We start from the raw sequence: 22,069 nt of genomic DNA on the forward strand, positions 1-22,069 counted from the left end.
TGGAAGGCCTGAGGGCAGCGTCCCCAGCGGCGCGACAAGCCATTCTCCTGCAGAGCACATCCCGGATCTGTACCAGGCAGAGAAAGCCAGGGAGAAACCACAAAATACAGAGATGTTGAACACCACCGTGTTTATTGTTACAAATTGAGGTAAACCAGGTTTCTTCCTCGGAGCTATCTCAACAGGAAAGAAACGTGCCTTCACTGATTTTGATCATGAGAACTCTTGTGTGCTTCATTTGGGAAGTGCCTCCTTCCCCCTTCTAGCCAGGCAGGGCACCCCCTTAACGCAGCAGGAGGTGCTGCAGGAAACGGCATCGGTCTGGCCAAGCAATAAAAGTGCCCCCTCACCTTCTTCCAGTTGCTGTATTCCTTGCTGCTTTGTCAACGGTCCCCTCCTAAGAAGGCATCGTCTGTCCCATTGTCTTCCAGCTCTTGGAGACAAACAGGTCCCTGCTCTTAGCAATGGTCACCAAGAGACGCCCCACATAGTAACCGTTCACCTGGCCAACGCCATCATCCCTGCCCATTGCAAGCAGGAATGTTAGTGACCCTGGAAAGATGGAGAGGTTTAAGTTAAGCAGTTTAGAAGCTAAGTATCGAGCCCTACTACATGTAGATGTTGCATTTCTTCCAAACCCTCCCCTCTCTGCCCTAAAGCACAGGACCCATGTGCTGCACGGCAAGGAAAGAACTACTCACAACTCTCCTTTCCACCATCTGCTCTGCCTCTTTCATTATGGGATTGCTGAAGGACTGGGCTGGGTGGGTGCTGTCGTGTGATTCTCTCCCAGGAGGGAGTCCAAGAGGCAGACAACAATATTTAAGTAAAAAGAAACGTAAATAGACTGGGCAGCCTTTAAAAAGCAAACTGCTGACCAGATATCTTCCATCCACATGCAACAGCTTTCAACATGGTTATGGTAAGTATTTACATCAGCTGCTTACTAATGAGAGCCATCCCCTAGCTAGATCTTTGAGATGAGTTGGTCAGTTTGTTTGTTGTATGGTTTAAGGGCAGAAGAGAGGAGAGGGTCAAGCCATCTCCTTGTTCCTGGGAGATTTGGCCCAAGCTATAAACTTACACAGTCAACCCCAGCTGCGGGTTCCCTCACTTCTAATCCGTGTCCTGCACACGTTCCGATGTGTGTGCATTTAACAGCTGTTCCTACAGGAAAGCAGATTACCTCACCTGGTTTGTAGGTTTTAAGAGGCTTATGTGTCAGGCTGTTGATGATGTTGGTCACGGCGACGCTGGCGTGCAGCCCGGCGTGGTAGGCCATCTTCGGTTCTTTCAGATCTGCGCAGTCCCCGATGGCGTAGATGTTGTCATAGCCTTCCAGCTGGAGGTGCTCGTTAACCTTCAACGCGCTGTTACTCGCCAGTCTGTCCCCTGTTTTGCCAAACAAAGTTTGCAGAAGAGTTCTGTGATGCTCACTGTGGCCCGAGACCCCAAAACCACAGATGATGTTATCAAACATGTAACTGACACAAAGCACGGCATTGTTTTTTCATCCTCTTCTCTACGTGCCAGGGAAGAGATGCTTTTTGCCATGATGTAGTTATTTATCACAGTCTCATGCAATGAGTCACCACTTGACATTTCAGTAGAAACATCAAGGAGCAGTAAGAGCTGGCGTACGCAGCTGGGAAAGAGACGGCTCCTAGTTGTGGTGCCATACCTGAAACCGGGCTGTACGAGTCACACGGACAGCGTATCACTGAATAATGGATCAGCCGAATGTCCTGTGACACTGACGGTTCAACAAGAACACCGAATGTGCTGAGCCCGTTTCTGCACAGAACTCAGCTTATATCCAGGATGAAATCCTGGCCTTGACAGCAGCAGTTACCGTCAACTTGTAGGTGTCATCTGCCTCATGCTGAACTAGGACACTAAGGCTCCTTGGAGCTATTAGCAGAAGGAGCTGGAGAAGACCTGTTGGCCACTTGATCTAAGGTCTGTGAGTTTCCGGAGTTCACATTTCACAGTTAAGTATTTAATGTGATGTTAGAGGAGGTTCTACGAGGTTGACTCCTAACCTCACAATAATTTGGTACGAGACACTGGAGAACTGTGCTGCCTCTCCCCACCCAGTGGTTTTGCACTTACCGAATGCAGCAGCATATGCCGAAGAATTAATCTTTATCCCAGTGCACAGGACCACCATGTCAACAACCACCTCGGTGCCCTTTTCTGTCCTTACTACCGTGTCCTTCTGGAACCGGTTTGGCGTGAGGCTTTCCACATCGCTGACCCTTTCGCCTGTTGCGACAGAGAGCCCTGGGTCACCAACCTTGACGAGGCCGCCCTTTCCAGCTAGCTCAGGTGTGTCCAGAGAAACAGCAACTCGAGGGAGCCACGCTTCGTCACACAAGTCAGAAAGAGGACATCGGAAAGAAATGCTTTGGCTAAAGAAAGAGCAGGTGATAGAGCTTCAGGATCTAGATGTCCAGAGCCACTGTTAAGTACGTACCTAACAGGAGGCGAACTCCTTTCCTGAGGAGAATCTCTTTGGCCTCCTGACGGACGCTATGTAGCAGCTCCACATCAGCTAGCATGACCTTCGAGTGAATGAGGGTGACCTGTTGGGGACAACACGGCCAACGGGAGCACAGAGCAACGGGACAGGACTCAGGCGTGGGAGCAGCTCCAGCTACCTTCCTTCCACCCGCGCACTGCCCGAGGAGAGCGAGCCAGCAACAGACATCTAGTGCCAATAACTGCAGGTGATGCGCTCCGGGGTGCTCTCAGAGAGCGGGCAGCAGGGTGAGGGCTGCCACTACACGGACACTCTGGTGTGCAGTGATATCACACACCTCCAGCAGGACCATCACACAAGAACGGGCTCAGAAACAAAGGTTATGTTTTTTGTAAGTAACACAGTGCTACCTCTTTGGCTGGGTACTCGGTTTTGATCTCTGCAGCCATCTCCACTCCAGCAGCACCACCTCCCACCACCAGGATGCGCTCAGATTTCTCAATCTTGAAGTAAAGAAGAAACTCATATTAGAACCGTTTTGCGCAGGAGGTCAGATACCTTCAGCCGCTCTGAACAGACCTTCCTGAGATACAGTACTGACCCAACAGCAACAAGCCACCTAGTTTGTTAAGAGGAAACAAAACATAAAACCCCGTATGCTCTTCCTGTGTGTGCTGTAACACTGCTGAGCACTTCAGGCTTCCCCTTTGCAGGTATCTGATCTGGGGTGAGCCAGCACATGCTCCTTGCCCTGGCCTGGCCCTGCAGGCATTATGGTCTCTCGTTCTTAGACACTGATGGCTCCAGACACCCGTAGTGGTGTCTCGGACGGGGAAGCTGAACAAAGGCAGGCAACACTTCCTTAAGTTGGTTCCTCACCTCCTTAACCATGTCTTCATAGGTCTGGATGGCACTTTCCATGTCAATGACTTGGTTGAACTTCCCAGGGAATGGCCCATCACTGCCTGTCGCAAGAATGAGATGGGAGTAGTGAAGCTCCTGGGAGGACAGAAGGTGGAATAGGACATTAGACCTCTCAAAAACAGAGCCCAGAATACAGTTGTTGCCTCCTATGTACTATTCACTCACTCCTCCTCCTCCAGCCCCCGCTGATGACCAGGAAAGTACTTGCTCCCGTCAGAAAGTGAGTTTAGGAAGAGACCTGGCCCAGGTGACACCAAGGAAGAGACCTGGCCCAGGTGACACCAAGGGATGCATGCAGGGAAAGATGGTCTCTGCTGCCGAGCTTCTCGGGATGATTAAACATTACGGTCTTTCCTGACCTGCACTGTAGGGTGTTTGCCACAACCGAACAGCATTCCCAGCTCTTATCCAGCTCGAGGTCCAAGTAATCTCATCACCTACCTCGCCATCGCTGAGCAAGACTCGTTGCCTCGCAGGGTCTATGCCAACAACCTCGCCTTGTCGGAAGCTGTCCCCAAAGGTGATCGAGTAGGAGATGAAAGTCTTCCTGGCAAACCCTGTGTCAAGAGGAGACAACAGGGAAGTGATGTCCTAGTGCGGAGGCTGACAAACCCCACGTCCCTCCCCCCCACCATCCTCGCTCAGACAAAAGCACTGTGTGCATCTGGGGCCTCTGCTGGGCGTTATCTCTGCCCAGCAAGGAGCTTCAGGACCTTTGCCTCGCATTTGGTGACCAGATCAGCTCTCCAGAGGCCAGGTGACGCCTCTGTCTCTGCTCCCCATACACAACTGCCTTATACTGGTTTGCCAGTAAGTGCTCTGCTGCGGCCTGGGGCCTTTCAGGCAGGACGTCAGAGGCTTTTTGTCCTGTCATCTGCCCCGCAGACCATCCTTTTGGTGCTTGTTCCCAGCCTTGAACACGGGGTTTCCCCCCAGATCCCCAGTGACTGGGGAAACGGGGTTAGCCCAGCCTCCCCAGTGCAATCCCAGCCAAGCCTGAATTCTACCCTGCAGGGCCTCGCTGCTGAGCCGCTTGACATTTCAAATACCGGATACAATAAGACATTCATTCACCCCTTCCAGCTGCTGCTGGTTTTAGCTTAGTCACCTTATAGATTCTCAAAATAACGATAATTAAAAAAAGACGATCCCAGCAGCTTTTGCTCAGTGTTGCCAGCGGACACGCAATTAGCTTAACACAGTCCATGCGTCCTCCTGGAGCCAAGCTTTTGTTTTCCAGGCGGAAAACGTCAGGTCTGTCACCATCGCTGGGGTGGAAGGAGGCGCTTTCCCCACCCCTTTCCGTGCTGTTCCCCGAGTACCTCCGGGCTGCTGCGATCACCGGGGGGCTGAGAGGGGACCCCGCGGGGCACGGCCCTTACCGCTGGCCACGGCGGCGCGGAGCGCGGCCACGTTGTGGTGGAAAGCGCCTCTCACGTCCACCAGCACGAACGGGACGGCCCGGGACTGGAGCAGACTGGCGGCCGCCGTGCCCCCGAAGCCTCCCCCGACCACCACCACCCGCACCGAGTCGTCCAGGGACAGGCCGGACCCCATTCTCCGGCTGCACCCGCCGCCTGCACCCGCGGAGGGCGGGCCGAGCCCGGGCCAGCCCCTCCGGCCACATCCCGCCCCCGCTGGCCGCCGGGCCGTGGCGCTGCAGCCGCCGCCTCCGCCGCCGCGGGGCGGCTCCGTTACCGGGAAGCTGCAGGGAGGGGCTGGGTTCGGCAGGGTCTGAGCACCAGAGTCCCAAGGACAGAACATTTCGCTTTTCACCTTCCTTTCGTTCTCCCACGCGGGGAAGGGACGTTGCGAACCGAGGGCTGAGCCGGCCGGCGCGGGGCGCGGCCGCAGCCGGGGTGCTGTGCGCGGCAGGCGGCTCCGCTCACGCTGAGGGTGCGCGGTCAGCCCTGCCAAACCCCAGCACTTAAAGGTCATGAGCTCATCTGGTAAAAAAAGCCCCAACAAACAAAAAGAAAAAGGAGACTTTCGTTTTGTTTTGTTTCGGGAAGTTTGTCCGTCCCCCTTGGCTCGTCCTTTGTCAGCTATGAATGTTGGCTAGACGCACATTGTTCAATGCCAGGTTTTGGGGGCAGCGGGGGGCTGGCAGCAGAGGGGGCTCCCCTCTTGCTCTTGCTGTCCCCCAGTTTCACATCTCTCATCCTGCAGCCACCGTGGCTTGGAGGGGCTTGTCAGGACCCCCACAAACTGGCTGAGGGCGCAGGCTGGGCGAATAACACAGCCGAAGGAACAGGGAGCAGAGAATGGGCTTTACAGTGAAAAGCACATTCAGATCGTGTTCTTCCGCAGCGCGGAAGTTACCCCCCAAGACTTTCGGCTCCTGTGGCATTCCGGATAAATATAGTTGCTGGCCGCATGGATAAATATAGCTGCCGCACACACTGCGGCGTTGTGAGCTGGCAGAGCGGCCCCCGCGCTCCCCTTCCCGTCAGGGGTTGGAGATTCCCTCTGCTCCTCGTTCCTCCCCCAGCTGGTGCCGGAGCCCCTTCCCATCGGAGTGCTGAGCAAAACTCCTCGGGTGGGAGACAGAAGAAGGAATTACATCTTCTTTTTTCCCCAAGACAAGCGTGGCCCGCAGCCAGGGCACGGCCCGCAGCCAGGGTGGCCACCAGAGGGTGCAGCCGGCTCGGCCCTGGGAACATGGGACACGGGTGTCCCAGTCCAGCGTGCGGTGCCGGCCACCCGCACAACCTCCCCTCCATCACGCAAGGGCTCGGGGAGCGGGGAAGGGGGTGACAAAGGGGCCCAATGCATTGTGGGGGGTGCTCCTGCTCCACACAAGGGGACTCTTCAGCCTGGGACGGAGCTGAGAGAGGAGGGATGGAACATCCAACAGGAACGTCCTTGGCAGGAAAGCCCACGGCCTCAGCCGAAATAAACCGGGGGCAGGTTTGTGCTTGTTGTTTGCAGGACTCAGCGGGAGGACGCTAAAACCTTCCACAGGGAAAAATAACAATGAATCTGAGGAAGGTCAGGGGTCTGGAGCATCATTCTTATGAGGAAAGACTGAGAGCTGGGTCTGCTCAGCCTGGAGAAGGCTGAGAGGGATCATCAGGTGGATGCAGTTGTACACCAGAAGATTGGGATGATCTTTTGAAATAAAAGGTAAAAACACCTCTGGGCTGGCTGCAGATGCACCAACCAGCAAGACAAGGTCACTGGCAAAAAGAGCACCCAAGGCAAACAGGGAAGGGTGAAAGGAGCTTTTATGAAAACCTCACACCCAGCCCCAGGCAAACAGGAAGAAACTCCGAATGCTCAAAAATGCGGCTGAAGGGCCCTTTCTGTGCGCAGGTGTGTGCCCAGGCACTGGCAAACGTGTTGTTTGGATGATATTCCTCCAGCCGTCTGCAAACAGGCGCTGCAGGACGGGCTGGTCACCCTCAGAGAGGCTGTGTCTGCTGCTGGGGATTGGACATGGGGAGGCTGGGGCGGCCATCGGCCTGGGCAGCACAAGGGGAATGGGGCTGGACCACAGTTGCAGGCAAACGCCTCTTCTGCAAAAGTACCCATTAGGTTGGCTTTTGCAAAGCAAATCGAGTTCAAATTAATTGTAGCTTTGCAAAACAGCGTGAGGGATAAATAGCTGTTCAGGGCCAGAAAGGGGACGTCAGAGGGGCGCCCAGTGTCCCCTTCCCATCCTACTGTGCACAGAGTGGCCTCGGGGCTCAGGCAAAGCAAGGGCTGGGGGAAGGAGAGTCAAACAAAGGGAAACACAAAGCGAGGAGGGAAGGGGGAGCTGTGCTGAGGCCAGTGTGGATGGTGACAACCAGCCGTTGTCAACCGCGCTGCCCGCATGGCCCCGGCCCGCTGGCCCTGGCCCATCATTTCTAGCTAGGCATGGGCATTTTTTCCTGGACACCCTCCAGCTTCCCATCAAAATGTCACAGGACAGAAAGAAAACGCAGCCCAAACGAGCGCACAGTTCCGCAGGGGCTAATTGCTCCCATTTAAGCCCACAAAGGCGTGACTCCCGCGCGGTGCCAGGCGCATCGGGAGCCACGAGGAGCACACAGCTCCGCTCAGGACCAAAGCGGCTCGGTTCCCTCAGTGCCAGCTGGGGGATGGTTTACTTCCCAGATGGGCACCTCCTGCTCACTTTGCTCTGCTCTGCTAGGGAAGCCCTAGAGGAGGAAAGGCATGGGCTGGGGAGAAAAAGCACATGTTGGGGAAGCTACAGCAACAGACAGCACCTTAGAGCAAGAAAGTACCTGGCATTCAGCTGTGCAGCAGAGGGAGCTTGCAGCAGGGGCCACAACAGAGGCAGCTTCAGTCTTCCTCCCTCTACACCAACACCAAGAAAACAACCAAACAAAACCCTCTTGTTAAGGAGTTCAGGCTTTCAAAAATAAAACAGCTCCTGAAAATACTTGGTTTGTCTTAAAATGAGCAAATAAATGATGAGGGGGGGATCAAAAACCAACCCCACCCCTTTCCTTCTCCAACCAGAGGCTGCTCCTACCCCCTCCTGCCCAGGTCAGTGCTGGCAGCTGTGCTGCCTCAGCTCCCCTGCTCGCTCTGCCCCAGCTGGGCTGCTGGGGGGGATCAGGCACATTGTGGTGATGCTTATTGTCACCAGAGAGACTTTTGCTGCGGGCTGCCCGGAGCAGTGAGAGGACACGTGTCCCGTGGGACAGGGCCACCAGCCACCAGCCTGCTGCTCCTCGGGGTTACTGCGGGTGACACGAGGCGATGCAGCACCAGCGAGAGCTTTAATAAACCGTGTATGTGCTGTTCCCCTCTAAAAGGGATCTCTCAGGCTCTAATCCAGACGTGACTTTGGACGGCAGGTGCATCCTGTTGCTTCCCTGCCACCTTACACACCGTGATGTTTAATGCATGGCCCGGGTGGCAAACTGCTGCCAGTGGCTGGCGCGGTGGATGTCTGCTGGGCCATAGGGCTGAGTGGCCAGGCTGGCCCACAAAAACGCATTAAAAGGCCTTTTTCCAGCTCGGCACAAGGTTTATCCCAAACCTCAGAACTCGTGGCTGCTCCGCCAACTGTCCTGACCCCTCATCCCCCTCGCCCCGCTTGCTCCCGCTCCATTTAATGGGATCAGACGAGCTAATCCCCCATGTCCCCTCGCAGCGCAATCAGATGGGACTTCTGTGCCAGGGCTGGAGGGAAACCCATCATCCGAGCAAACCTGTGCCCTCACCAGCCCCAGCGCTTTCTCCTGGTGGCCAGACCCCTGTGCCCTTCGCCCCACTGGGGGCTCGGTGCGGTTCCACAGCCGGAGCCCAGCTCAGTGGGGGATCTGCAGGCCAGCGAGGGACGGGGACTGCAGCACACGTGGACATTTCAGCGTTAAATGACAGCCTTGTTTTCTGTTGTGTTTTTCTAAGAGACCGCATGCCTGAGCAGACCGCATTTCTTGGTCTGCATCCCATATTTATCCTGTAATTACACCTTCGGACAAAGGCTGCCTGTCTGTGAGGCTGATTTTTTAGGGACACGGTTTTATTATATGCTGTGGTTTCACTCTAATGACATTTTTGGGGAGGAGAGGGGGAGAAAACCCCACAGTGAATGCTGATTATTTCCCAAAACCTGTGCTGAGAGCAAAGGATCTTCCCCAAGCCCTCTCCCCTTTGGTGAGGAAAACCCGATCACTGACATCCCTCCTGCTTCTCCACCACCCACAGGGGTCAGCACCACAAAACCCATTCGGTGCTGTCCCACAAGAGAAAGGCACCTGCGAGACACGGCTCCTCTGCTGCCCAAGCCTTGCTGGAGAGGCTTTTCCAATCCTTACAACCAGCCGGCTGAGCTGGATAAAGCTCATTAAGCTCCTCACTGCACCTGCCTGGCAAATCCATCCCGCGTGGGACAGCGGTTTGGGAGGGGAGCGGGATGCTCACCGAGCTGCGACGGGCAGGGCAGGAGGAGCGGGGGAGCAGCTCGGCACGCAGCCCCCTCGCTCGGATACAGAGATCAGTCGAATCACAGACACCAACACATTCCATCTTTCGGGTGCTCACAAATCTCTTTTCTGGGCAGAATCTCAGACCAGCTGGGTGCTGCCTGTACATACAGGTGATGGGCTGGTCCAGCCCCACCAAAATTAGGTGACTTGGGTGCTGTGGTTTATGGGAAGCGGACAACAGCTGGTGTCCTCAGGCTGGTGTCACTGAAAAACTGGAGGTGAAAGGTGAGTTTTGTCGGGGACAGAATAAATTAAAAGGGTCCTTGTTGCTTTTTGCAAAAAGTAAGTTCTATTTATAAGGTATAAAATAACAAGTAACAAGTTTAATGTTTGGAAGCAGACAGTAGCTGTTTTAAATTGTTTTTTCCAGGCAGTTCTTTGCCCTGGACAGACCTGATCCCACCCTTGCAGCGGCAGAGCTCCCGATGCGTGCGGTGGTGATTGGGTCTCCTGGCAAAACGGGACCCCAGAGCAATACGGTGTGTGCAGCAGAGAAGGATCGTCCCCTATGCCCCTGGAACACACAAAGTGCCCTTTCCCTGCGGCGCAGGCGCGAACGGTGCAGCTGGGGGCTGCACAGTGGGGGCTGCACAGCAGCGCAGCTGGGGGCTGCACAGCGGCGCCGGTGCTGTCGCAGGACGATGTGCAGGCAGCGGCTGCGACACAGGGAACACACCGCACGGAGCTGCTGATACAGAGACAGACACGCTCGGTTTTGTAGATAGCTGCTATCCAGACAAACAGCCACGGCCTCCTTGGGAGCGATTGCTCCACAACGAGTTTGATGACATTTATTGCTAAGTCCTGAAGTCCCCGGCAGCGACATTGTCAGTGGGGGGACAAACAGGTCCCCTGCAGTCCTCAGGCCGGCGCAGGAGCAGAGCAACTCTGTCCAGGAGAGCAAAGGGAGGGATGTTTGTGCTCTTCCAGCCTCTCGGGGGCTACAGCTGTGACGGAAAGGCCAGGAGCCCAAGGAAGCCCGCAGCCGCGGGGTACCCAGCCGACCCCGCCGACCCCGCCGCTTTCCCAGAGGGAAGCCTCCGAACAAAACCCGATTCACTCGGCAAGCCCAGGGCTGCCTGCCAGAGGGGGGGGCTGCCGGCTCCGCGCCGCCTGCGAGCCACGAGGCTATCGCCCCTCTGCACTTTGCACCCTCTCCCCAGCCAGCGGGCGTCCAGCACCCCAAATTCACACCTTGAGAGCAGACGCTCCCCGGCGAGCGGGGCGGCCGCGCTCAGAGAACCTCCCGAGCCCACACGGGCTCCGGCGCGGCAGCTCCCGCCGCCCGGCCCCGCGCTCCTCAATGCCGCCTCTGTTCTCCCTCTTGGGTCAAAAACGGCTTTTGTGAGCCCAGCCCAGCCGCGGCTCGTCACCGGAGCCCCGGCGCGCTCCTCCGGCAGCGCTGTGCTGGCAGACACGCGGCCCAACTGTGCCCAGCCGCCGCCACCTCACTTGTACTTGTTTATTTTTGCCTTCAGCCAATAGATTTGAGGCGATGTGGGGCTGCTGTGGGCACCAGGGACCCCTTGGGTGTCCCCAGCAAGCCTTCAGTGGGGACAACCGCTCCCCTCCACCAGAATGCCTGGCTTCCCCCTCGCTGGCTGCGTAACCCAAAATACATGGGGAGTGAAAGGATGTGTGGCAAAGTGGGCTAAAAATAGGCATTTTACAGCATTAAATGTGAATCGGAGGGGGTAGCTCAGCACCAGGCTGCTGCTGGCTGAAGGTCTGCACGTTGCAAACAGCTCGAAACTCCCCATGTCTCTCCCAGGTACCTGCCAGCAAATACCCATGGGGTTACCCCAGCAGGGGACACACACAGACACCAGGAGACAGGAGATGCTCTGGCCTCCGCGCCTTTGTGTTTTGGTTTTAATTAAATAAGTCCGACCGTCTCCCAGCAGGCACCAAGTCTGGGTGCAGCCCCGGCACCGGCCGCGTTCCGCCGGGGATCTGGGGGGTTACAGGTCCCCGGGGGCTCTCCTGGGGGCACTTTGGTGATCTCGGGCCGACATCCAACCTCCGCCGCCTCGGCCCTGCTGTCGATTTCTTTGCGGTAGATCGTGCTGCTCTGATTTTTTGGGTTTGGCTCCTGGACCCACTTCTCCCTCTCTTTTTCATGTAATAAATAAATAAATTCACCTGGTGACCCTGGTATGTGAATACACAGGAAAAGACCAAAGCGCAACACCCCCCCAAACCAAGCCATACCCCGTCTCAAACCAACTTTGAAGAGCATCAGAGCACCAAATCACCTCATTTAACTGCAGCCCCGGTGCCGGAGGGGCTCTGCAGGTGACTCCTGCCCTGGCACGGCCCCAGGCAGCTCCCAGTCTGTGCTGGTGATCGAAGGCACTAAACCAGTAAGGCTTCAGGATCCAGGTCCCTGCTGGCACCTTGAGGGTCTTGTCGTTTCCTCTTCTCAGCTGGGGGGCCAAGGCGGAGGTGCTTTGCCCCCTCGCCCTCTGCTCACCCTCCTCTTCCTCGGCACAGCCCCCAAGCTGGGGAGGTGGCCCTGGTGCCCAAACCCTGGCTCTTCCCCACCGCCCCACCCTTGCGATTTCCCCGTTCCTGGAGAACGGGCTCTGCCAGGATGCTCCGGCTCTGCCAGGATGCTCTGGCTCCTGGGACAGCTGATTTCCACGCAGCAGTGGTGAGGAGCATCTCCACAAGCAGGGACCCCCGGGTCTCCTCCGGGCCGGCCGGGACCGCGGCCGCAGCCCCTTGTTGCCCCCCCGCCGCCGTTCCCCCCGCCGTTACGTGACCCAGGAGGGCTGTGCCTCCTCCAGCAAGCTGAAGGAACGGTTGGCCAGCACGGCGGGGTTGCCGGCCAGCTTGTAGCCAAAGAGCCGCATGGCCGGGGCGCAAGCGTCCTGCACCACCTGCGCCAGCTTGAAGGGGATGCTGAACCGCCACTTCTCGAACTGCTCGGAGGAGTTCTTGCGGGTGGAATAGACACCGCTGCCGTCTCGAGGTGCCTGCGTGTTTTTGTCAATCCATTCCTCCACGCGGGAGGTGAGGGGCAGCCCGGCGAAGCGGTACATCTCCTCTGCCTTCTGCAGGGGCGCCCGCGCCACGTCCTCGTAGCGCACCAGCATGTAGCGCCCCCGCAGCCAGCCCGGCCGCCGCAGCCCCAGCTCGGCCGACAGCCGGATGCTCTCGCAGTTCCCGCGCAGCCGCTGCACCTCCTCCTCGCGCAGGGGAGCCTCTCCTTCGGACGCCCACTTCTTCCAGGTCTCGTACTTGCCAGAAAAGGCCACCATGCGGGAGGCCAGGACGGCGCGGGGGTCGCGCACCAGCTGGATGATGCGCACGTCCAGCCGAGGGTCCTCCACCAGCGGCTGCAGGAACTCCAGCTGCCGGATTCGCACCGTCTTCAGGGCCACGTGCTGCTTGCGCCGGCACGCCTCGGCGGCCAGGGTGATGTTGAGGGGGCCGCAGCGGCGGTTCTTGCAGTGGTATTTCTCAAAGACCTTCTTGGCGCTGGGTGTGCAGACGGGCTCCTCGCAGAGCGAGAGGCTGGAGCCTCGTCGGAACATGAAGGGCGTCAGGTGGCCCTCGGGAGCCGGCAAGATGAAGCTCTCCAAGATGTAGAGGTCACAAAGGAGGAGCTGCTTGAGGACGTCCCGGTAGACCAAGGCTGAACCCACCGCATTGGCTCCCCCTTGCTCGAACGTCACCGTCCTCTCGATGTGCCAGAGGGGCTCGAAGAGGTAGAAGATGCTGCCTTGCTGGTTGAAGAACTCCCCCACGAAGGAGGAGCCGGTGCGGGTGGTGGCCATCAGCAGCACGTGCCGCCGTGGCCCGGGGTCCCCGTCACCGGCCAGCTGCAGGGTGACATTGTGCAGGCGGGACCTCAGCTGGGAGAAGGCGGCATCCAGCTCTTGCAGCGAGGCCAGCGACCCGTTCTCGGCCGGCGCCGCGCTGGTCTCCGTGCCGTTGGCCTCCGCCAGCGCCTGTGGGGTCTGCTTCAGCTTGTCCGACACCCTGTGGGGAGACCAGCCCAGGCTGGAGGGGAGTGCGGCCACCCCACGGCCCAGCCGGGAGATTCTGGGGGCCTCCTGCTGCACAGGAGCTCAGGACATGGGGGAGATACAGGCTCATAGCGTGGGGTGGCCCAGGTACCCGCTCCCTACCTGGAGATGAAGTTGTTCTCCTTCTCGATGATGACAAGGCCGATGACGAAGACCAGCAGGACGGCGTACTTGCTCCTCATCTTCAGGCAGTGCAGCAGCTCCCGGGCATCCTGGGGCAGAGCACGTCGGATCTCCATGGTGGGGTACACTGGCGTCCCTCCCGCCCGCCGGGGAGGTGTCCTGGGCTAACCCCCCGGCATCCTCTGCCCTGCTCGGGGCAGAAAGAGGGTCAGCAAAGCCCTGATAAGAGCAAGAGAAAAGCGGAGGCTCCTTCATACCATGAGGAGCAGCTGCCCAAAGTTCCCATCAGCTGCTCCTCCTCCTTCCCAAGATACATCTCCCGGGCAGGATCCCTTCCCGCGCCTCCACCAGCGGCCCCTGCCAGCCCTGAAATCCAATCCCATCGCCCCGACAGCTGCCCGTGCTCCCCGCCGGCCAAAAACCTGCTGCTGGCAGCAAGAGCATCCCCGTCCATGGGGCATCATGGCTCCCAGCCCCTGGGAAGAGCTGCTTTTGGGGAGGGACGTAGGGCCCCAGCACGGGGCCACGCGGTTTCCGCCTTCCCCCAGCACGGCAGCAGCGGCTGTCATGAAAATGAAACACGGGGGTTTCCAGGAACAACGTCAGGGCAGAAAACGCCGCTCCTGCCACCAGCCCCCCTCGAGGCGTCCAGTGTTTCTGAGGGCTTTTCCGAAAGGAAAACAACCCCAAAGGATGGTGTGGCTGCTCGGCAAAGGATGCAAAACCTGCCAGGAGGCTCAGCATTCCCCCAGCAGAAAAGGCTCCCCCGCATCCTTCCTCTTCTTCTTCTTCCTCCCAGTGTTGATGAAATCGGGGTGACAGCTGGAGCTGCTCTGAGTTGCACTAAACCCACATCCCAATCAGGACGTGGTTGAGATCATGGGGACCGAAGGTGCAGTTTGGGGACCCGTGGCGGGTCCCCAGCGTGTGTCACGTGTGCAGCTTTACAGGCACGGGGTTTGCTGGCGACATGACCTGGCGCCCGTTCCCATGGCCGCACGGGTGATGCTGTTTGCTCGTCCTGCTTTCTTGGCCAGACTTTCCGTGACTCAGGGAAAGTTTATTTAGATGGGGTTTGGCTCCTGGCAGCGTGACCCCAGCTTGCACGGGTGAAGGGGGGTGGAACCCACGGAGCCCTGTATTTTGGGGGCCCCCGCGGAGCGCGGGCCCTGGGCAGGGTGTGGAGCGGGGAGCGCTGCCAGCATTGCGTCACGCTCCAGCCTCCCCAACGGCCGGGGCCAAAATGTACGTTTTTTGGTGTTGCTCACTGGAGTTTCCCAGTTCGAACAAACCACTCGGCTCCTGGGATTTGGCTTTGAGCCGCCTCCTTCCCAGCAAAAGCTGCAAAAAAGAGACACCCGCCCCCACGTACCCAGGAAGCCGATGCTTCGGGGGCGATGCAGGGACCCTGGAGAGCCCCCCTGCTCCCCCTGCAGCCAGTGGCACCGCCGTCCCCCCGCACACGCCTGTCTGCATGTTTGACGGCCTCGTTAGCTCGGTTTGTCAGCACCTTGCTCCTTGGGGACAAGCCAGTGGCTGGGGCAGGTGCCTTTCGCCAGCCCAGTTCCCCCCTCCTCGGTCCCACTCTGTGCCCTGTGACGACAGGACTTGTCGGAGTATTTGAGCAACCGGGAGAAGAAATAAAATATACAAAGCCCTTGGCGTGTGGCCGCGACTCTCAGCGCTGGGTTTGCTGCTGCAAAGGACTTGGGGGTTTGGAGCATCCTGGGAGCGGCGGTGCTCTGCGCCCTGCCCGTGCCCCCCTGGTGCGGGGGACCGTCCCCTCGCTGCGTGCGGGAAGGACGGCATGTCCTAGTTTGCTCGGGCAAAATCCCTGAGCAAAGCCTGCCCGGGGTTTTTCCCCCCCTCTTAATGTCCTCAGACCACAAGTGATGCACAGATCAGGAATTATTCACAGGGATGACACAGAGAGCCATTTCCAGCAGCGCTGGCAAAACACCCCGATTCACAGACTCAGGGCAGACACAATTTGTTAAATAAACAGTCAGCTGCAAATGTCCTGCCTGGGGACCTGCAGGGTGGTGGCGACAGGCGTGGGGGCCCTCGCAGGGTTGGGGAACACGGGGGGTGACCCGGCGAGGCTGGGGGACACAGGGGGTGACCCGGCAAGGCTGGCCGGGGCTGCTCGGCATCCCGAAGCTCGTCCCTGCTGGGGCCCACAAGGGCCGGGGCAGCGTGCGAGCCACAAGCGTCCCTTTGTGAGCGGGAACAGAGGGGCTCTGTGCGCCCCGCATGCTCCCCACCGGGACGGGAGGTGCAAGGGGAGACGCCGGGATGCTGCTGGGGGATGTCCGTGTGAGCAGACAGATGGACGGACATCACCTCTGGCCACAGCAAGCAGTGGCTTGGCCACTCTGCGCATCTCAAAGGAAGGCAGAATGATTTCCACGAGCGCTAAACCGAGACACCCTGGACGGCAGCACACGCAGCTTGTGGGGAACTGTTCCCTGCCTTGTCCCACCCCTCCGGCTGGAAATGCTTTTCATTTCAGCAGGGGTGGTTACAATTCCCTCTGTCGAGATGATAAAAGGCTCTGTGGATTTCCCAGCTGAGTCAAAGCCAGCAAAGGGGCTTTTTCTTTCGAGCCGTGGTGGGGGTGATGTTCCCACGCGAAGCTGCTTGGATGGATACCCGCCACTACCAGCAAGTGAACTTAACCCTGCCGCGGCGAGAGGGAAGGACTCAGACGGTAACGGACATGCCGGATGGTTTGGGTTTGCTGCAGCACGTTGGCTCCCAGCTGGATGTTCCCATCGGTGTTTTAAGTGGGGTGAGAAGAGCAGCACAGCCCCGGGGCAAGAGCAGCAAGGGAAGGATGCCCTTGTGGCCCTTCCGCAGAGCATTTCACAGACTGCCTGCCCGCAGAGCAGAGCCGGGGTTCTCAGCTCAGTTTTGGGACAGGAAAGGTGTTTCACGAAGCCCTGCGGTTCTCATCCCCGCCTCCAGCTGCCGCAACACCTACCGCGTGGGATCCAGGAAAGGAAAGCGGCTGGCGGGCTGGCGGGAGAGCCGGCTGGAGGTGCGACTGGATGAAGTCACATTTTCCTTCGGTGACTCAACAGGCAACGACTGAGCTCCTGGATGAGGAATGGTGGTGAAGCACCTCATCGCCAGCTCCTCCCTGCCCGAGACCCTCTGTCCACGCAGCTCCCCGCCTGCCCTCGCGCATCCCTGCCCGTGGGGACCTGCGGCTGCCTCCAGATTAATTCCCTCCACGATGCTTTGCTTCATCAGATTAACAGCAGCAGCACAAGCCAACAAAACACAGGGGCGGAACAACAAAGAGATAAGGCTCACAGGCTTATCTGCTCTCCTCACTGCTCTTTGTCTGCAACCTGGGGGAAAAACACCCCACCCCGAGCTCCCTCTATCAACTCTATCAACTATTTCCGCTCCCCACTTCCTCCCCAGGCTGGCCTCGGGAAACGCGCCACCGACACTTCCCTCTCCCCTTTCACGTCCCAGCAATTTCCATGCTGCCCTGGCCCCTCTCCAAGGCATGGCACCGGCGCAGCGCTGCTGCGGCTTGCCCCACGGCGCAGCCAGGCAGCCTGTCTGGGCAGGTAGCTTTTGCTCAAAAACATGTGTATTCAAGCTAAAAAAGGGAAAGAAAAAAAAAAGGTCACCACATAGGATGTTTCTGAAGTTGCCTAGAATAGCCTCAAGCCTCGCCAAATTGGAGCCTGGAAACTGGAGGAGAAAGTTGGGAAGGAAAGCAAAGTCTCCCTGGTTGTGCAGGGACAGGGCACTGGCGCCTGCAGCAGCCCCCGCGGTGTCCCCTGGGGGTGGGAGGGACAGAGGTGTTGTCCCCTGTTCGGGCAGCCCTCAGGGGACATGGCCAGGGGTTTGCTTCTCCACGGGTTTGGTCCTTCAAGCTAAGGCGAGAGCCCAGCTTGTTCCTCCTCCTCTCGTTCCCTTCGGCTCTGCCCCTCGGCTTGGTCCTCTGTTCTCCTCTTCACCGGGCACCCCAGGGCTGAAGGACGTGGGCGAGGGCAGAGATTATGCTCAGGGGCAGTGGGTGTTGGTACAAACAAGCGTAATTTGAAACAACTTGTTTTTCATTGCATGTGCTCTCGAACGCCAGGTGCACGAGGTTGTCTTCGGTCCACTGATTATTGTCCCCCCTGAGGGGGCACAGTGAGCTCTGTGGTGACCCAGACGAGATGTCCTTGCTCCTTGTGTTCCAAAAAGTGCTGCTGAGAAAGGATTTAAGGGCTGGTGTTGGGCACAGTAGTGCTGGTAACAGGACCAGCTCAGGCTTTGTGGCCAGGACAGGTAGTGCTGGTGACAGGACCAGCTCAGGCTTTGTGGCCAGGACAGCGTGGTCTTTGCTGTCCCTCTCCTCGGTTGGCGTCCAAAGAGACGTGTTTTCTCCCGACCCAGGAGACAGGAGAGCTGCTGCTGCTGGTGAATGTGATGGGACTTTCAGAGACATCAGTGCTGGCCATGGGAGTAAAATTGTGCATCCGCAGGTGCATCAGGCTGCGTTGTCCTGGTTCGATCGAGACCAGGAACAAGCGGGGACCAGCTGAGCTGGCTAACAAGACTACAACCTTGAAACCAACTTGCTGGAACCCATGGATGCTGGCGGGGTGGGTTCTGCAGCATCACCTGCAGCAAAAGTATGTGACCGAAGGCGCCAACCTGCCAGGCAGCAGGGGGGGTCCGGAGCGCAGACCACCCAGACAGCCGGAGGAGCGCCTGGTCCCGTTCGCCTGGTGCCGACAGCACAATGCCGGCCGCTGTGCACGCTGTCATCCCCCGGCCACGCTGCGAACCGCAAGTACCCGTCACGGCCTCAATGCGCCCTTTCTCTGGGGCGCAGAGCCCACAGTCCCTCCCACCGCCCCGCGCTCCTGCTCCCTGATGCTTCCTGCTAGCCTGGGAGCTCCTCCACCAATCCCACCCCAAAAATCAGGGGCATTGCTCGCTCTGTGCCCTGTTCCACTCCCCTTTCACCCCGAGACGGGCATCTGTAGCCCTCTGATGGGGACTGGCAGTGAGAGATGTTTGGTGGGGAATAGTGAATCCCTGCTGCCCTGGGGAAAATGCAGAGTGTGCTCACGTCCCGGCAGCGCAGGGAGACCAGCAGTGTGAAAAATCAGTCTTACACCAAAGCAACATGGCAGATGTGGGAAAATTGCAATGTTAAATCCCTGTCCTGGCACGGTGTCGTAAATAGCTGGCTGTGTGTGGAAAAGGAGACACTTTCTGCCGAGGGACCAAAACCAGGCTTGGGTCCCGCGGTGCAAAGGCAGTGGGGTGTAGGCAGCTCCCCCAAGTGTGGCTGTGGAAATCCCCGCAGGCACTGAGCGGGGACTCTGCCCAGGTGGCCTTTTCCTCTCCAAGTAACCAGCCAGGTCTTGTCTGGGTGCCTGGGGCCCGTCGGGGGCTGATGAGATGGCTGCGCCCGGCTCCGGCAGAAAAGCCGCTGGCTCTTGGTGACGAAGGGCCGGGGTGTCCCAAGGGCCTGGGGCAGGAGGGGGAAGGGTGAGGACAACTTTCCACTGCTCCCTGGTAGGGGCTGACAGGCCGGATGATGCAACTCCAGCACGGTTGTGAGAAAGTCTCCTTTTCTTGACCCAGACGCGCTTCGCTCCGGGTGGAATCTCAGCGCTGCAGCGGGAGAGCCTGCCCTTATTTCGGTATTTTTTCGCCCCTAAAGAAAGCAGAACCCAGAGAGCTGCTCGGGCCGTCATGTGCCGGCAGGACTTTCTCTCCCAAGGCAGGGCGCTGGAATCCGGCTGCCGGGCCGGCGGGGAAGCGCCGCGGGGGCTGCCCCGCTGCGGGAGCGGGGCGGCGGGGGCCCCGCACCGAGACAAAGGAGCAGCCGAGGCCGGAGGGAGCACAAAGGAGCTGGCGGAGCCCGGGGCCGCCCCGCGGGGGGATGCAGCCGCGGAGCCTCCGGCCTCCCCGCTGCCCCGGGGCTTGGGGGGGTCGGGGCGGTGGTCCCTCCTCGCACCCCCAACTTCGCGCAACAACCCTCCGCGACGGGAGGGAAAGGCCTGAGCCCCGCCGCCATCCTCCCCCTCGCCCCGGGGCTCCCGTTCCCGGGGCTCCCGCTGCCCATCGCTCCCGCTCGCCGGTTGCGCTCCCGGTCTCGGCCCCATCGCTCCCGCTCCCCGCTGCACCTACCCGGCGGCGGCCGCTCCGCGGGGCGAGCTGGGCTGGTCCTGCCGTGCGGGAGGAGGGAGGGCAGCGGGTCCCCTGCTTTTCTTCACGGCGCTGTCATCCTCCCTCCCTCCTTTCCTCCCTCCCCTCTTCCCTCCCTCCCTCCTTCCTTCCTTCCTCCCTCCCGGGCCGGCGGCGGGGGGAGCGGTCCCGGCTCCTGGACGCGGGTCCCGGGGCGGAGTCGGGCAGGGTCCCCGGGCCAACCTCCCCGCTCCCTGCCCGCTCCCTGCCCGACACGCCGGGGCTGCAACCCGGGAGTCGCCGGCCCCAGCCCTGAGATCTCGTCCCGGGCTAGAAGGGGCCGCCTGGGAGCTGGGTGGGAAGGAATGAGGGGCTGGGAGCACAGACACCCCGGGAAATTGCCCCAGCGGGCACAAGGTGAGTCCCCTCCCAGGCACCGCGGGGTGATTCGGGCCACAGGCTCCTGTCCAGTGCGGGGTCACACCAGGTTGGTCAGGGCTTCATCCTGCAAAGCACCAAGGACGGAGCTTGCAAAACCTCTCCAGGCAGCCTGTTCTCCTGGGGAAAAGCTTCCTCCCCCTATCTGCTCTGAATCTCTCTTCTCCCAGCTCTCTGCTCTCCCACCAAGCAAGCAACCTGGCTCCATCTTTTCCATGCCCACCTCACAGGCATGGGAAGGCTCCTTCTCCTTACCCCATGGCCAAATCTGGCTTCAGGGTCAGCACTTTCCTCCCCAAAGTACCGAACTCCGTTTTCTCCCGGTACAGGGGCTGCGGGTGGGTTTGCCCCGTGCGATGCCCATGCACACGGTGTGCCGTGCCGGCGAGCACACGCCTGTGTGCCCTGGGAGAGCAGGGAGTCAGAGCATCTTACTGCGAGCAGACCAGGAGCTTTGGGGGACACTGGCTGTCACTGTCCCCACAGGCCAGGATTAAGGTGTGGGGCATTAGATCGTATAGAAATAGCCAATCTGGTTTATGTGCAGAAATTCATGCAGCTCCCTCCGAGCTCTGTAACTTTAGACGCTGAGGAGCTGGGAGACATCTGGCTCTGCAGGCAGAGAGAGATCCGAAAAAATAGTCCTCATAAAAAGTTTCAGCCCTCTTTCGCATTCCTGACATAGTTTTTCTGCTGCGCATGTAGCATAGGCAAAAAATGCAAGTTTTCTTAGCATTCATGTGCGATGACCTGCATAAGCTCGTTAGTGGCTTCCTATTAGTGAAGCTAATATGTTCAGGTTTACACGTGGAGTGCCAGCACTGTGTCGCAGCAACACTCGATGTGTGCAAACCTATACATGCGCGTACTCACATATATGTAAAGACATATATTAATATTAACGTGAGGGTGTTGCTGACCTGTGTGGTGTTGCCTGGAGGTGTGTGGGGCTGGTGGCACAGTTTGTACACACACATCGGTGCAGGAAAGCCTGGGTGCGACGTTTATGGTATGGACTCCATCCATCCATCCATCCATCCATCCATCCATCCATCCACCCTTCTATCTATCCTTCTGCTTTCTTGGTGTCCCGCAAACAGTAAGTCTGTGCATGGTACAGCCCTGCCATGGCTGCCGCAGCATCGCCGATGGAGCTGGGGCGAAGTCTTGCAAACTCAACCTAAATGAGGTGAACTCGGGGCTTGCAGGATCAGGCCTGCGTAGGCTGTCAGGTTAATCACGTCAAAAAGGGCAGATAAGTCTGGTTGGCCGCATGCCGCAGGAGTTTTGTGGGGTTTCGAAACATTTTTAAGCTCCTTGCTTGTTATTTCAATCGAAACAGGGAATTCTGCCTTGGATTTTTTGTGGGCAGAGGAGATCTTGGTGAAAATACAATGCTAATATGTAAATAACTTGGAGAAAAGGGCAGAGAGAGGCTGGTGGGGAGTGGGACACCCACACTAGCAGTGTCACTGCCTTTGTAGGATGCTTTTGCGAATGAGATCACCTTCCTGCTTCATCAATAAATAAAGCTGGTGCAGGGAGGAACAAAGTGCCTTCTCCTCCCTGCACATTGCCAAGAGAGGTGCTGGGAGAGGTAGAGTTGTGTTTCCCCCGCTCTTGGCTGGCCGTGGGATCACATTCCCTTTGTCACCTATCCTCTTCCCCCCGGGATAACAGATACTGTTCTCCTCCCTGCCTCATGCACACACACGCCTGCCGTGTGGTCCCCAGAACGACATCGGGAGCAAGGAAAGGGGGACACGTTGCTATAGCAACAAGGATGCTCTGGGTTTTCAGGGAACAAAGGCATCTGACACTCATTTTCTGCCCTCAGCCCGAGCTGATGATGTGGCGGTGACCAGGCTGGACTCCGACTGGAAAAAGCCTTTGCTGGCTGGTGCTCTGTTAGCGCTGGAGCAGTGTCTGCCTAGAAATATTTCTGCATGTTAGATGTTGCCAAATTG

The 22,069-nt window shown here is 58.6% G+C and overlaps 2 protein-coding genes across 5 annotated transcripts; both read right to left on the bottom strand.

The window, feature by feature from the left end:
- Nucleotides 1–115: 115 nt before the first annotated feature.
- AIFM2 (AIF family member 2) lies at nucleotides 116–4,963 on the bottom strand (the record flags this gene model as incomplete). The annotated part of the gene is made up of 8 exons (XM_082052689.1): nucleotides 116–552; nucleotides 1,192–1,392; nucleotides 2,113–2,265; nucleotides 2,477–2,585; nucleotides 2,893–2,985; nucleotides 3,362–3,481; nucleotides 3,848–3,963; nucleotides 4,789–4,963. The coding sequence occupies 8 exons, from the start codon at nucleotides 4,961–4,963 to the stop codon at nucleotides 398–400; spliced, it is 1,122 nt and encodes a 373-aa protein (XP_081908815.1). The 3' UTR covers nucleotides 116–397.
- A 6,231-nt stretch (nucleotides 4,964–11,194) lies between these two features.
- Nucleotides 11,195–19,783, bottom strand: CHST3 (carbohydrate sulfotransferase 3). Of its 4 annotated transcripts, none has more exons than XM_082054338.1 (3): nucleotides 19,668–19,783; nucleotides 13,491–13,698; nucleotides 11,195–13,341 (listed from the first exon to the last, which is right to left on the bottom strand). In XM_082054338.1, exons 2-3 carry the CDS (start codon nucleotides 13,625–13,627, stop codon nucleotides 12,111–12,113), a joined length of 1,368 nt encoding a protein of 455 aa, XP_081910464.1. In that variant the 5' UTR covers nucleotides 13,628–13,698; nucleotides 19,668–19,783; the 3' UTR covers nucleotides 11,195–12,110. The 4 variants fall into 4 exon arrangements, with proteins under 4 accessions (XP_081910464.1, XP_081910466.1, XP_081910467.1 ...); XM_082054340.1 differs by having other exon boundaries at nucleotides 13,491–13,730; nucleotides 19,668–19,755; XM_082054341.1 differs by lacking the exon at nucleotides 19,668–19,783 and adding an exon at nucleotides 16,495–16,583.
- Between the last annotated feature and the right edge of the window lie 2,286 nt (nucleotides 19,784–22,069).

Source organism: Streptopelia decaocto (genome assembly GCF_964273445.1).
Source record: "Streptopelia decaocto genome assembly, chromosome: 5".
NCBI classification, from domain to species: Eukaryota; Metazoa; Chordata; class Aves; order Columbiformes; family Columbidae; genus Streptopelia; species Streptopelia decaocto.